This window comes from Entelurus aequoreus, linkage group LG07, assembly GCF_033978785.1.
Source record: "Entelurus aequoreus isolate RoL-2023_Sb linkage group LG07, RoL_Eaeq_v1.1, whole genome shotgun sequence".
NCBI lineage: Eukaryota > Metazoa > Chordata > Actinopteri > Syngnathiformes > Syngnathidae > Entelurus > Entelurus aequoreus.
In genome coordinates this window covers 25035202-25051483 of record NC_084737.1, presented here as the reverse complement: position 1 = coordinate 25051483, position 16282 = coordinate 25035202, and the positions used below count along the sequence as shown (strand labels likewise).

At 40.1% G+C, this 16282-nt stretch overlaps 1 protein-coding gene across 1 annotated transcript in view; it reads right to left on the bottom strand.

The window, feature by feature from the left end:
• Nucleotides 1-4104: 4104 nt before the first annotated feature.
• LOC133653549 (zinc finger protein ZFP2-like) overlaps nt 4105-16282 on the bottom strand; it is a 390781-nt gene continuing 378603 nt past the window's right edge. Inside the window, exon 3 of the mRNA XM_062052956.1 lies at nt 4105-6221. Within this exon, the coding sequence (XP_061908940.1) occupies nt 5197-6221 (1025 nt within the window). The 3' untranslated portion in view covers nt 4105-5196. The remainder of the gene's footprint in view (nt 6222-16282) is intronic.

Sequence of the window (16282 nt, the reverse complement as noted above, 5' to 3'; positions counted from 1 at the left end):
TTATGCTAGATCCACTATGGACTGGACTCTCACACTATTATGCTAGATCCCTTATGGACTGGACTCTCACACTTTTATGTTAGAGCCACTATGGACTGGACTCTCACACTATTATGTTAGAACCACCATGGACTGGACTCTCACACTATTATGCTAGATCCCTTATGGACTGGACTCTCACACTATTATGTTAGATCCACTATGGACTGGACTCTCCCACTATTATGCTAGATCCACTATAGACTGGACTCTTCACACTAATATGTTAGATCCACTTTGGACTGGACTCTCACACTATTATGCTAGGTCCACAATGGACTGGACTCTCACACAATTATGCTAGATCCACTATGGACTGGACTCTCACACTATTATGCTAGATCCACTATGGACTGGACTGTCACACTATTATGTTAGATCCACTATGGACTGGACTCTCACACTATTATGCCAGATCCACTATGGACTGGACATCTGCAGTCCCCTCCAAGGTTTCTCATTGTCATCCCACTGGGTTGAGTTTTTTCTTGCCCTGATGTGGGATCTGAGCCGAGGATGTCGTTGTGGCTTGTGCAGCCCTTTGAGACACTCGTTATTTAGAGCTATATAAGTAAACACTGATTGATTGATAAGTAACTCAATTTTACAGGTAGCTAAGCAACCACGTGGTTGCAAGTACCAGACTTACGTGCATCAACAACACCCACATTCTTACATACAACATATTTAAGAATGGCGGAAATAAATAATTATAAAGTTAGTAAACATGTGACAGTAAGAAGTAAACAAACCTGTTCTGTGTAACACAACTTGATGTTTCTTGAAAACAGCGTCCTAGTTGATGTTGTCGCTTCTTCTCCTCTTTTGTTGGACAAAGGTCCTCCTCGTACTCTGCTATCGTTCTTTCGTACATTTTCACACAATCACAACACTTTACACTCACTTTTTATCTCTGCTTAGCAATGTGTGTTGATCACTAATTGTGTGTACTTTATCCGCTAGGCTGACCATACGTACGTAACTTTGGGGAAATATATGTTTCTTGCCGACTCTGATGGCGGCTGGGGTGTCGTCGAAAGCTACAAGGCCCGCCGCCGCCGCTCCGTAGCTAAATTAGCTTCAATTGTTAAGCTTCGCCAAGCTGGAAATTATTAACCGTGTATTTACATGTTCATGGTATAATAGTATTGTTGATCTTCTGTCTATCCTTCCAGTCAGGGATTTTTTTTATTTTGTTTCTATTTGCATTTGAGCCTGATGCTATCACGTTAGCTCCGTAGCTAAGTTAGCTTCAATTGTTAAGCTTCGCCAAGCTGGAAATTATTAACCGTGTATTTACATGTTCATGGTTTAATAGTATTGTTGATCTTCTGTCTATCCTTACAGTCAGGGTTTTTTAAAATTTTGTTTCTATCTGCATTTGAGCCTGATGCTATCACGTTAGCTCCGTAGCTAAAGAGCTTCAATGATGTATTGTCGTGGAGATAAAAGTCACTGTGAATGTCCATTTCGCGTTCTCGACTCTCATTTTCAAGAGGATATAGTATCCGAGGTGGTTTAAAATACAAATCCGTGATCCACAATAGAAAAAGGAGAGAGTGTGGAATCCAATGAACCCTTGTACCTAAGATACGGTCAGAGCGAAAAAAGATAAACCCTGCACTGCCTCTCTAGTCCTTCACTCTAACGTTCCTCATCCACGAATCTTTCATCCTCACTCAAATTAATGGGGTAATCGTCGCTTTTTCGGTCCGAATCTCTCTCGCTTCATTGTAAACAATAGGGAAATGTGAGGAATCCTTCCTCCTGTGATGTCACGCTACTTCCGGTATAGGCAAGGCTTTTTCGTCGTTGTTCTATACTAAATCCTTTCAGCAAAAATATGGCAATATCGCGAAATGATCAAGTATGACACATAGAATGGATCTGCTATTCCCGTTTAAATAAAAAAAATTCATTTCAGTAGGCCTTTAAAGGCCTACTGAAACCTACTACTACCTACCACGCAGTCTGATAGTTTATATATCAATGATGAAATCTTAACATTGCAACACATGCCAATACGGCCGGGTTAACTTATAAAGTGACTTTTAAAACTTCCCGGGAAATATCCGGCTGAAACGTCGCGGTATGATGACGTATGCGCGTGACGAAGTCAGAGTAACGGAAGTTATGGTACCCGTAGAATCCTATACAAAAAGCTCTGTTTTCATTTCATAATTCCACAGTATTTTGGACATCTTTTGCAATTTGTTTAATGAACAATGAAGGCTGCAAAGAAGACAGTTGTAGGTGGGATCGGTGTATTAGCAGCGGACTACAGCAACACAACCAGGAGGACTTTGTTGGAGCGCTAGCCGCCGACCTCACCTTGACTTCCTACGTCTCCGGGCCGCCAAACGCATCGGGTGAAGTCCTTCGTCCTTCTGCCGATCGCTGGAACGCAGGTGAGCACGGGTGTTGATGAGTAGATGAGGGCTGGCTGGCGTAGGTGGAGAGCTAATGTTTTTAGCATAGCTCTGTGAGGTCCCGTTGCTAAGTTAGCTTCAATGGCGTCGTTAGCACAGCATTGTTAACCTTCGCCAGCCTGGAAAGCATTAACCGTGTATTTACATGTCCACGGTTTAATAGTATTGTTGATTTTCTATATATCCTTCCAGTCAGAGGTTTATTTTTTTGTTTCTATATGCAGTTAAAGCATGATGCTATCACGTTAGCTCGTAGCTAAAGCATTTCGCCGATGTATTGTCGTGGAGATAAAAGGCACTGAATGTCCATTTTGCGTTCTCGACTCTCATTTTCAAGAGGATATAGTATCCGAGGTGGTTTAACATACAAATCCGTGATCCACAATAAAAAAAGGAGAGTGTGGAATCCAATGAGCCAGCTTGTACCTAAGTTACGGTCAGAGCGAAAAAAGATACGTCCATCACTGTCTCTCAAGTCCTTCACTGTAACGTTCCTCATCTACGAATCTTTCATCCTCGCTCAAATTAATGGGGTAATCATCACTTTCTCGGTCCGAATCTCTCTCGCTCCATTGTAAACAATGGGGAATTGTGAGGAATACTAGCTCCTGTGACGTCACGCTACTTCCGGTACAGGCAAGGCTTTTTTTTTATCAGCGAGCAAAAGTTGCGAACTTTATCGTCGATTTTCTCTATTAAATCCTTTCAGCAAAAATATGGCAATATCGCAAAATGATCAAGTATGACACATAGAATGGATCTGCTATTCCCGTTTAAATAAAAAAAAAATCATTTCAGTAGGCCTTTAACCCTGAACGTACATTGAAAATACACGCAACCCTAATTCAAAATGCCGGACAATTGAGGCATTTAAGAAACCCCGCCCGGACACCCCCGCAAAAGAGGACATGTCCGGGGAAAAGAGGACTCATGGTCAGCCTATTGTCCGCGCGTAGTTGTACGAATGTGTCACGTCTTTGTTAGCAGCTAACAGACTAAGCTAGCTAACAAGAGAAGAAGCGTCAAAATGCGCTCAGACTAATGTATCCGGATACAAACAATTATTGAGGATGTTTATTAAACGACATAAATGTGCACATGTATGCACTGATTAGAAATACAGAACTATAATGCCCACGTTTAGACTTTCTCCCCCAAACGCCATCTTGCTTTTTCCTCCTCCTCCTTCTTCTTTCTATTTACAGCATCTTAGGTGTATTGCTGCCCTCCACAGGTTCTTAACTGGATTTCCTCCTTCTGTCCTATGGCCCACACTACATTCTACAGTACGGTAGGTGGCAGTATGAACCTTTCAAGTCATGGCTGCAAACTGCCAGTAAGAAGAAGTAATAGAGCTGGTTGCTTGTTTCTCTCGCGAGATCTGACAACATTTTAAAATAGAACAATTGACAGGTTGACAACATCCAAACAAACCAAGGCATCTCCAATACATCTCAACATTACTCACATCCTTCAGGCTGAGTTAGTCTAGATGATGAAATAAGCTGGAAACTACATTTAAGTCATATAAAGAAAACATTTAAAAAATTGACTGCGATAATAGAATAAAATAAATACCCACAAATATTAACTACATTTATTGTACCCAACTTTAGTTGAAGCATACGTTGTTCATTGCATAAAGGTCTGGGGACATACATATAAAACAATCACACAACAATATGCTTATTACAAAAGAGAGTAATACAGATAATTAATACAATGGATTATAGAGACCCAACAAACGATTCATAAAGTCACATTTAAAAATTGTATTAAACACAACTGCTCAAATGATGTAAAAAGTATATAATAATATGCTTAAAGATGTGGTCCAGAAGATGTTTCAGATGTGAACCAGTAAATATGAACTAAGAGGGATTTATGAGTACTCAAAAGCAAAGGTATGAACAAATGTAAAACAAATATGTACATCATATAAATGAGTTCATCTATGGAATCATCTAGAATTAGAAAATAAAATATGTAACCCTTCATTATTTCAAAAATCATATATAAAACACTATTATGAATAAGTATAAAAGTGAATTATGAATATCTACACATAAAATGCTTATTGTATGTAACATATTTTATGTACTGTTTATTTTCGCCTTTTCAGTGAAATTGTTCTGTTCATTTTAAAGTACACAAATGTGTATATTAACTCATGTACTTGACTGAAATAAAAGCACTAATCTGAAGTGTCTAATCTATAAATGTTGGAATCAATATAACAAGATTGTGTTACACACACAACAATGATGTCACACATGTTATATGTGCTGATGTTGTTAGAAAGTCAAAGTTAACCAAGTTTTGACAGTTTATTTCAAATCAATCAATCAATGTTTATTTATATAGCCCTAAATCACAAGTGTCTCAAAGGGCTAATCCTGCATCTACATTTGCTGCTGCTGTTCTCACCAGCACACTTGTGTTTCTTACACTGGTACTTATAAGTTAATCTTTCTCCACACACACTGCAACTCAACACTTTCTCTCCTGTGTGTGTTCTCATGTGTGCACTAAGAGTGTTTAGGTGACCAAAGCTTTTGCTGCAGCTTGAACAGGAGTATGGTTTTTCACCAGAGTGTGTTATCATGTGTGATTTTAATTGCTTTCTTTCTATATAACTTTTACCACATATTGAACATATAAAAGGTTTTTCACCAGTGTGTGTTCTCATGTGTACTTTTAAACTTCGATTTATTACAAAACATTTATCTCATTCTGAGCAGGAAAAAGTTTTTTCTCCAGTGTGTATTCTCATGTGTGTTTTGAAATGGTCCCTTCGAGTAAAATCTTTACCGCAGATTGAACATTGAAAAGGTTTTTCTCCAGTGTGTATTCTCATGTGTGCTTTAAAATGCTCCTTTTGAGTAAAATCTTTACCGCAGATTGAACATGAAAAAGGTTTTTCTCCAGTATGTGTTCTCATATGTACTTTTAAACTTTGATTTATTACAAAACTTTTACCACATTCTGAGCAGGAAAAAGGTTTTTCTCCAGTGTGTATTCTCATGTGTATTTTCAAATAGTGCCTATGAGTAAAATCTTTACCGCAAATTGAACACGAAAAAGGTTTTTTTCCAGTGTGTATTCTCATGTGTATTTTCAAATGGTGTTTTTGAGTAAAATCTTTACCGCAGATTGAACATAAAAAAGGTTTTTCTCCAGTGTGTGTTCTCATGTGTACTTTCAGCATGTGTTTTAGTCTAAAATCTCTACCACATTCTGAGCAGGAAAAAGGTTTCTCTCCGGTGTGTGTACTCATGTGTCTCTTCAGATTACGCTGGTCTTTAAAAGTTTTGTCACAGTGAGAACATGTGAAGTGTGTGTTGTCAGTGTGACATGTCTTATCATCTTTAAAGTCTTCATCATCAGTGTCAGGAGAGTGTGACGTTGTGTCCTCACTATCAGATAGTGGAGCTAAGAGCTTGTCTGCTTGTGATCCTCCACAGTGGTCACCATCAGCTTCTGTTGTCATGTGTTGAGTTGAGCTGCTGCTTGGAGGCTCCGCCTCTCTCTTCTCCTCACTCTCACCTTTGACCTCATCATCTTCACTCTTCACACTAATGAGGTGTCTTTTGTCTTCCTCTATGAAATGGGGGGACAGCCGCTGTTTTTCTTCATCTTTAAAGTGGGGGGGCTGTGGCTCCTCTTCTTTCACGTGGAGGTGCTGTGACCTCTTCTGCTCCATACTGGAGGACCCCTCCTGCTGCTCAGGAGGACGATATTTTTCACAGACGTCTGCAGGACACAAGAAGACAAACACATGTTGGGATCGAAATAGATAAGATTTTACCAATTTCATTTTCGATTCTGCTTTACGATTCGGTTATTTGTGGACTCACTTTTGCTTTCACATTCAGTAAAAAGGAGAAGAAACAGGTCGATTAGCATCAACTTTGACTAAATGAGAAGTAACATGAGCGTACAAAGCCAACAGTGGGGTCTTAAGAGGCACAGATTTTACAGGTCCCCCATGAGGTGCCAGAGGGCCCTAAGGACAATATTCTGCTTTGAAAATATCTATAAAATAAAAATATTTTTGGCAAGAAATTAACAAAATACTACACGTTATTTTGTGACAATTACAAAAGAATGTCCAGTATAATTCTCAGGGCATTCAATCAATCACAACTGGACTGTTAAACTGAACATATACTGTATACATAAATACGTATACAGTATATATATATATATAGATACCCCGTCTTCCCCCCGATTGTAGCTGAGATAGGCTCCAGCACCCCCCGCGACTCCGAAAGGGATAAGCGGTAGAAAATGGATGGATGGATGGATATATATACATATACACATGCATATATACAGTCGCGATCAAAAGTTTACATACACTTGGAAATAACATAATGCCATGGCTGTCTTGAGTTTCCAATCATTTCTACAACTCTTTTTTTTTTGTGAGAGTGATTGGAGCACATACTTGTTGGTCACTAAAAACATTCATGAAGTTTGCTTCTTTTATGAATTTATTATGGGTCTACTGAAAATGTGACCAAATATGCTGGGTCAAAAGTATACATACAGCAATGTTGATACTTGCTTACATGTCCCTTGGCAAGTTTCACTGCAATAAGATGCTTTTGGTAGCCATCCACAAGCTTCTGCTTTAATTTTTGACCACTCCTCTTGACAAAATTGGTGCAGTTCAGCTAAATGTTTTGGTTTTCTGACATAGACTTGTTTCTTCAGCATTTTCCACACGACTTTGGGAAGGCCATTCTGAAACCTTAATTCTAGACTCCGGGCTGATGATTTTAGGTTGTCCTGAAGAATTTGGAGGTAATCTCCTTTTTTATTGTCCCTTTTAAAGCAAAACAGGCAGAGAGCATAATACGACCACCACCATGCTTGACAGTAGGGATGGTGTTCCTGGGATTAAAGGTCTCACCTTTTCTCCTCCAAACATATTGCTGGGTATTGTGGCCAAACAGCTACATTTTTACTCTATCTGACCACAGAACTTTCCTCCAGAAGGTCTTATCTTTGTCCATGTGATGTCAGATGAAACAAAAATTGAGCTGTTTGGCCACCATACATTACATTATATACATTACAATCAGTTGAAATCGGTACGATACCACCTTTGAAAAGTACCGCTTCCGCTCTTTCATCTGAGTGACTACAGGGTCGAGGCGCACACACAAAGTGCATACAAGCAATAACATCTTGAAGACGAAGAAAGGCAAATAACTACAATTCTACTGGTTAATAATGAGGGTGTGAAGTACAAAATGGAGGTATTTGGGCTTCAAAACTAACAATAAAGGTGACACTTTAAACAGGGAGGCACCGTGTTGCAAGTACTGTTTTACACCTTTCCTGCTGGGATGTTCACTTCTCCTTTATTTAACTGCAAACGGTATCAGTGTTCAATTAACATCAATACTAGCTCAAATGTTTTGTCATCTCATTGAATTGAACGCTGGCTGTGAAGATTGTGTATTTGATGTGAGCGGTGTCACTAGTCTTTATTTTTGTTGGCCAAACTGTTGCACTGAAGGAGACGTTGTTGGAGAAGAACAAAGCTTGTTTATTAGACTTCATCTTCATTAGCCAAACTACTTTGAGTTTTATATTAATATCAAAAAGTAAACGCCATGATTTATTTACATGTATTGTGTTTTTTTCATGTCACAAAAATGTTACTTCAAAAACCATTCATGTGACACATCATTTTGTCAATGATTTATTGTGTATAGTTCATTCGTATGGGACATATATCTGCTGAAACTCTTAAAGGCCAACTGAAATGCGATTTTCTTATTTAAACGGGGATAGCAGGTCCATTCTATGTGTCATACTTGATAATTTCAGATATTGCCATATTTTTGCTGAAAGGATTTAGTAGAGAACATCGACGATAAAGTTCGCAACTTTTGGTCGCTGATAAAAAAGCCTTGCCTGTACCGGAAGTAGCAGACGATATGCGCGTGACGTCACCAGTTGTGGAGCTCCTCACATCTGCACATTGTTTACAATCATGGCCACAAGCAGCGAGAGCGGTTCGGACCGAGAAAGCGACGATTTCCCCATTAATTTGAGCGAGGATGAAAGATTTGTGGATGAAGAAAGTGAGAGTGAAGGACTAAAGGGTAGTGGGAGCGATTCAGATAGGGAAGATGCTGTGAGAGGCGTGTGGGACCTGATATTCAGCTGGGAATGACTAAAACAGTAAATAAACACAAGACATATATATACTCTATTAGCCACAACACAACCAGGCTTATATTTAATATGCCACAAATTAATCCCGCATAACAAACACCTCCCCCCTCCCGTCCATATAACCTGCCAATACAACTCAAACACCTGCACAACACACTCAATCCCACAGCCCAAAGTACTGTTCACCTCCCAAAAGTTCATACAGCACATATATTTCCCCAAAGTCCCCAAAGTTACGTACGTGACATGCACATAGCGGTACGCACGTACGGGCAAGTGATCAAATGTTTGGAAGACGCAGCTGCGTACTCACGGTACCGCGTCTGCGTATCCAACTCAAAGTCCTCCTGGTAAGAGTCTCTGTTGTCCTAGTTCTCCACAGGCCAATGGTAGAGCTTGACTGTCATATTTCGGGAATGTAAACAATGAAACACCGGCTACGTGTTTGTGTTGCTGCAGCGGGCCACAATACACAGCTTCCCACCTACAGCTTTCTTCTTTGCTGTCTCCATTGTTCATTGAACAAATTGCAAAAGATTCACCAACACAGATGTCCAGAATACTGTGGAATTTTGCGATGAAAACAGACAACTTAATAGCTGGCCACCATGCTGTCCCAAAATGCCATCTACAATCCGTGACGTCACGCGCAGGCGTCATCATACCGAAAGGTTTTCAGCAGGATATTTCGGTGCGAAATTTAAAATTGCACTTTAGTAAGCTAACCCGGCCGTATTGGCATGTGTTGCAATGTTAAGATTTCATCATTGATATACAGTATAAACTATCAGACTGCGTGGTCGGTAGTAGTGGGTTTCAGTAGGCCTTTAATGGATCTGTCCCGGTACAGCATCTACATGTACACATACATGTACATAACTTAAAAACATAAATACATAATTTTTTAAATATACCTCCCTCTGTCAAAATGTAAAAAGACAAATAAAGGCATCATATAATGACAAAAATACCGGAAGACCACGTCACTTCCTGGACTTACAATTGTTTTTACAATGGTGCTTTTGAAACGTCACATTCTGTGATATTTGAATATTTTATTAATGTTTTGTATAAAAACTAGCCGACATAGGAGTAAAAGGGAACAATAATATAAACATGAACAAGGGGTAGATTTAAAAAATCAGGGAGTATTATGGCCACAATTTCAATCACTTTCACTGTTCTGTCATTGCAATGAATGACGTAAGGGGGCGCCACTGACTCCCATCATGTGATTTATTTTTTAAATGTTTATTTTTTTTTTTTTTAAAAGCCACTTACTTATTTTTTACAGAGTCCCTAAAGGGACATGGGGACAATTTGTTTTTGTATATGTTTCTGGTGCGCACCAGAAAGCATTGGATGCGTGCGCATGGTTTGAGGTCTGTGTGAAAATGCCAGTTCAGGAGTTAATTCGGCTGTATATCCAACTAGGACTTTCCTCCATGTCCCTTTAGGGGTGTTGTGGAAAAATGTGATTGCCTGCCAAAAATGTATTTCCTTCGCGGGGGCGCGCAGAGCTCGCTGAACCTGCATTTTTGGCTTGGTCTGTCCACAGCGGATTACTAGGTGTAAGACAAACACTTTATCTTCCTGGTTATTGTATCGCTACGTGTTTGACATTATTTAAGACTTTATCGTGCGCGGAAAAGGACAGCTTTCCTCTTCTGTGGTATTGATGAGATTTAAAGGAGTGTTGTTAGTCCCATGTTGATGTGATAAAACCTCTTTCTTCTTTGGAAGATACACACAAATGTAACTGTTATTTCTTCCTGCACATAATAAATATGTACAATGTGTTTGGATGTATTCATTTATGTAAAATTGTCATTAAATGTAATATTGCCTGACAAAAAGTGATTTGATGTAATATTTTGATATTTACACATCGCATATTTACACAAGCGTATTTTACTAGAATACCCTTATGAGCATTACAGATATCAAAATCAAGTACCTACTGTACTGTTTACTTGTTGAAATACCCTTTTGAGAGCAAATATCTACCCAAATGGCCACTTTGTTGCTGCAAAAAATTTATTTTAAGATATATTTTGATATTGACACATTTTATCTCTGCATATTCTACTAGAATACCCTTATGGGCATTACATATACAGTATATAAATCAAGTACCTACTGTACTGTTTACTTGTTGAAATACCCTTTTTAGAGCTAAAAACTACCCAAATTGCCACTTTTCTGCTGCCAAAAATTGATTCCAGATAATATTAACAATAATAACAAAATTGTCAGAATAATTGTATATAAGTTATCACACAACTTTGTGTTCCATTGAGTTCAGGTCCCCTGCGAAAAGACAAAAGCTGTCTTTCATCTTATCAAGCAAAAGGCTTGTAAAACTCCACTGTGTGCGATGGGATGCGACATGGAGGTGTTGGTTTCTTTGATCTATTGACAGCCACAGGAAGACCTTGTCCTGACCCGAGATCTACAAAGCGGAGAGGGAGCAGACCTGACGCAGCCCCAGGCACCTTTTCTTTGAACTGTTTATGACCGAGTGCAACAGCTGTTTACGACCCCCCCCCCCCTTTAGAAACAGCTGCAGATATGTAATCAGAACAGGCCCAAATAAAAGAGGACGCGTGGAATTCCATCGTCAGAGCGTGGTGGGAAACTGTGCAAAGTTGCAGCCCAGACGTTTCTCCTCATGAGCTTAATTGAATCCTGTCTCTGTTTGATTTCTTTGCTTCTTGTCTTGTCTAATAAACGTCATCGGTGTTTGAACCTGACAAAAATGTCAAAGCATTTCTCTAAAACACAATATTATGCATTCTGAAATGTAAACGATAGCAAGAATATACCTACAAAATTTCAGAAAATTTCACTAGCAAACACTTTGTTTAAAAGGACTTTACTGTACCAAAATTCTAAATAACTAAAGAAAAATCACTGATAAACACTGGAAAACTGTCACTGAATGTCTAAGTGTGATGTCATTCTGTGACAGACAAATGGTACACAGTTTCCACATGGTGAGGACATTGATGGTCTGACTCACTTTCTTTCGGATTACCTCAACTTCATCGTAGACGCGACCTGCCCTGCTAAGACTGTTCGGTGCTACCCTAATAACAAACCCTGGGTAACACAGGAGGTTAAAGCTGTCCTCAACAAGAAGAAAGCTGCCTTCAGGAGTGGAGACAGGAGGCAATGAGAGCAGCACAGCGGGAGGTGAAACGACGCGTGAGGAAGGCTAAAGGCCTACTGAATCCCACTACTACCGACCACGCAGTCTGATAGTTTATATATCAATGATGAAATCTTAACATTGCAACACATGCCAATACGGCCGGGTTAACTTATAAAGTGCAATTTTAAATTTCCCGGGAAATATCCGGCTGAAAACGTCTCGGTATGATGACGTTTGCGCGTGACGTCATGGGTTGAAGCAGACATTTTGGCATAGCACGGTGGCCAGCTTAAGTCGTGTGTTTTCATCGCAAAATTCCACAGTATTCTGGACATCTGTGTTGGTGAATCTTTTGCAATTTGTTTAATGAACAATGGAGACAGCAAAGAAGAAAGCTGTAGGTGGGATCGGTGTATTAGCGGCTGGCTACAGCAACACAACCAGGAGGACTTTGAGTCGGATAGCAGACGCGCTATCCGACGCAAGCCGCCGACCGCACCGATGATCGGGTGAAGTCCTTCGTCGCGCCGTCGATCGCTGGAACGCAGGTGAGCACGGGTGGTGATGAGCACATGAGGGCTGGCGTAGGTGGAGAGCTAATGTTTTTAGCATAGCTCTGTCGAGGTCCTGTAGCTAAGTTAACTTCAATGGCGTCGTTAGCAACAGCATTGCTAGGCTTCTCCAGGCTGTACAGCATTAACCGTGTGGTTACAGGTCCAGGGTTTGGGTCGGTGTCTCCTGATAGTAGAAGTAATAGTAGTATTGTTGATCTTCTGTCTATCCTTCCAGTCAGGGGCATGTTTCTCCTGTTTCTATCCGCAGTTAAGCACGATGCTATCACGTTAGCTCCGAAGCTAAAGTGCTTCACCGATGTATTGTCGTGGAGATAATAGTCACTGTGAATGTCCATTTCGCATTCTCGACTCTCATTTTCAAGAGGATATAGTATCCGAGGTGGTTTAAAATACAAATTTGTGATCCACAATAGAAAAAGGAGAAAGTGTGGAATCCAATGAGCCCTTGTACCCAAGTTACGGTCAGAGCGAAAAAAAGATACACCCTGGCGTCCTGCACTGCACTCTAATCCTTCACTGTCACTTTCCTCATCCACGAATCTTTCATCCTCGCTCAAATTAATGGGGTAATCGTCGCTTTCTCGGTCCGAATCGCTCTCGCTGCTGGTGTAAACAATGTGCAGATGTGAGGAGCTCTTCAACCTGTGACGTCACGCTAGTTCCGATACAGGCAAGGTTTTTTTTTATCAGCGACCAAAAGTTGCGACCTTTATCGTCGATGTTCTCTACTAAATCCTTTCAGCAAAAATATGGCAATATCGCGAAATGATCAAGTATGACACATAGAATGGATCTGCTATCCCCGTTTAAATATGAAAATCTCATTTCAGTAGGCCTTAAGGACAGCTACAGGAAGAAGCTGCAGCAGAACAACATGAGGGAGGTCTGGGAAGGTGTAAAAACCATCACAGGCCACAAAACAAAACAAAGACCAGAGCAGTAGGGGGGACAATAGAGAGGGCCAATGAGTTGAATAACTTCTTCAACCGGTTCAACCAGCACGTGTCCTCCCCACCCCCAACTCCTCATCGAGGCCACCCCTTCTTCTTCTCCCCTCAACATGCCTCCCCCCAGCCATGGCTGTACCCTCCTCCTCCTCCACCACCTCTAGCAGACATTAGTCATCTATGTGGACCAGGTCAGAGGTCAACTGAGGAAGCTGCATCCTAGAAACTAACTGGTGCGCACCAGAATCTATCTGGTGCGCACTGCATATTATTTAAGTACAGTGTTTTATTTTCCTACATGCTGTCACAGTGTTACTGTTCAAACTGTGTGTAATGTTTAGGGATGATGTTTGATAAGAAATTATTGAGTTCGAGCCTATTATCGAATCCTCTTATCGAACCGACTCCTTATTGATTCTCTTATCGAGTCCAGATAGGTTGTTGTATAAGGAAAAAAACACACAATATTCGGTTTAACAAATCACTTCACATTCACTACTGCTCGCTACTATAGTATTACCATATCTGAGTTATTGTGCAAAAATGTCACTCGTCGTGGCTTCATTGTTTACATTTGCAACAGTTATGTTGGCATTCTGGTTTTCGAGCGCATGATTCTTGTGCTAAGTTACCTTAGCTTCTAGTATTCCTGTGCTAAGTAAGTTTTTGCTTTAGCTTCTCGTGCGAACGGCACACTTACCTTTTGTTTCGTTCCTGTCTGTTGTAATGTGTATGATTTATGAGAAATAAATCATCTCCTACCTGCACGCTTTCATCCAGAGCCGTCAGTTTTGCGTCCCGGGAGAACGAACCGCAGCACCCCACCGTGACAAATGACTGAGCTACGTGACGTAATTTCTTGTGATGTCCTACGGGGCATTTCTTGTCGGGACGGGATTCGTTCCCAGGGATTCGAATAAAGAACCAACTCTTTTTCTTTACTATAGTGGTCTCGATAATGGGTACCGGTTCTCAAAAAGGGATTCGAGTCCGAGGACTCGATTATTTTCTTATCGAACAACCGGGAAAACCGGTTTTGAGCATCATCCCTAGGAATGTTACAGTAACTAACACTATTAAATATACTTGTTAAATAACGTGTCTTCCTTGTTTTTTTATGAATAATTAAGGCCTACTATGCTACTGTATTTTAATGCTGTTCATGATGGTGTCACTTGGAAATCCAAGTATTTTCTGAGGTGGTACTTGTTGAAAAAAGTTTGACAACTACTGACGTAGTGACATTGTAAACTACATTGGCAGCCACCATTTTGTAATACCCAATACATTGTGTTTCCAACGAGATCACATTTTTTCCCCCCGAGTTAGAAAGTTCCAGAACTGTTCACGTTATACCATCTCATCTCCTTGTGGAACATGTGAATGTTTGAAGTGGAACTAAATGTGATCTCTGAAAGGGGTACACATCATTTCCAAAGCACGGCTCCCATCAACATATACAACACTTGTACATATCTGATGAAAAACAACATTATTTTTGTTATTCTAATTATAAGTGGGCCAAATCACCTATATTTGAACATTATCTAATGAAAATGACTGCTGTCTGATAATCACATTAATAACACAATAACAATCATGTGTCTGAGTACACCTATTAATCAAAATGTATCTAACACGTCATGTTCATGTTAATGATGAAATAAAAAGTTAGTAAACATGTGAGAGTAAGAAGTAAACAAACATGTCATTTTCATGTTAATGATGAAATATAAAGTTAGTAAACATGTGAGAGTAAGAAGTAAACAAACCTGTTCTGTGTAACACAACTTGAGGTTTCTTGAAAACAGCCTCCAGTAGTTGACGTAGTCTCTTGTTCTCTTCTTTTGTTCGAGAAAGTTCCTCTTTGTACTCTGCCATCGTTCTTTCGCACATTTTCACACAATCACAATACTTTACACTCACAATTGATCTTAACTAAGCGATGTGTTGATCGAATCCGCGTCTCTTTGTTAGCAGCTAACAAGCTAAGCTAATTAGCACGCTAAGCTAACTAGCGCGCTAAAACAACTAGCAAGCTAAGCGGGCCAAATAATCTCCAAAGTTGACTGAGACGAGTGGAATTCATCCTGACACGGAGGATGAATAAAGTGTAGTTAGTAGCGATGTGAGGAGATGTGCCGAGGCTTAGTAGCGTGTGTGGAGTAAAGGAGGACTTTGCTGCAAAGCGCATATCCTCCACGCTTGCGTCACTTAGGGGCGGGGCCAATGAGTCATAGTGATGGGCAAGTCATGAACGATTCATTCTAAATGTATGTTTTCATGGTGTCTACACAAAAAAGCACGACAACAAATGATCCATCCATCCATTTATATACCGCATGTCCCTGTCGGAGTCGCAGGGGGTGCTGGAACCTATCTCAGCTGCATTCGGGCGGAAGGCGGGGTAAACCCTGGACAAGTCGCCATCTCATCGCAGGGCCAACAACACAGATAGACAGACACGTATATTAACTGTATCTAACTTTAAATCAGATAAATATCATTCAACAACAACACAATTTGCAGACTATAATTACTGGTTTGCTGGTTTTACTGGTGTACAATTCTGCATCCAAGAGATCACAACAATTGCAGCCATGCGTCCAAAACGTAACATCATCTTGCAGGGACATAAGGACAAGCAAAAGTAAGGTGTCTGTTGTTTTACAATGTAATAATCTATTTAATAAGAAATGTTCAGAGAATACCTTTTTTTTTAGTATTTATTGGAGGGCTCAAAAGACAAAGGTCGTCTGTTTACAGGAGAGTGTCGGTGAGGCACACACCTTTTATCTTAGCTCAGGAATGGATGGGGGAAGGGTTGGAGTTTTTTTTTTTTTGATTGATTGAGACTTTTATTAGTAGGTTGCACAGTGAAGTACATATTTAGTACAATTGACCACTAAATGCAAACACCCGAATAAGTTTTTCAACTTGTTT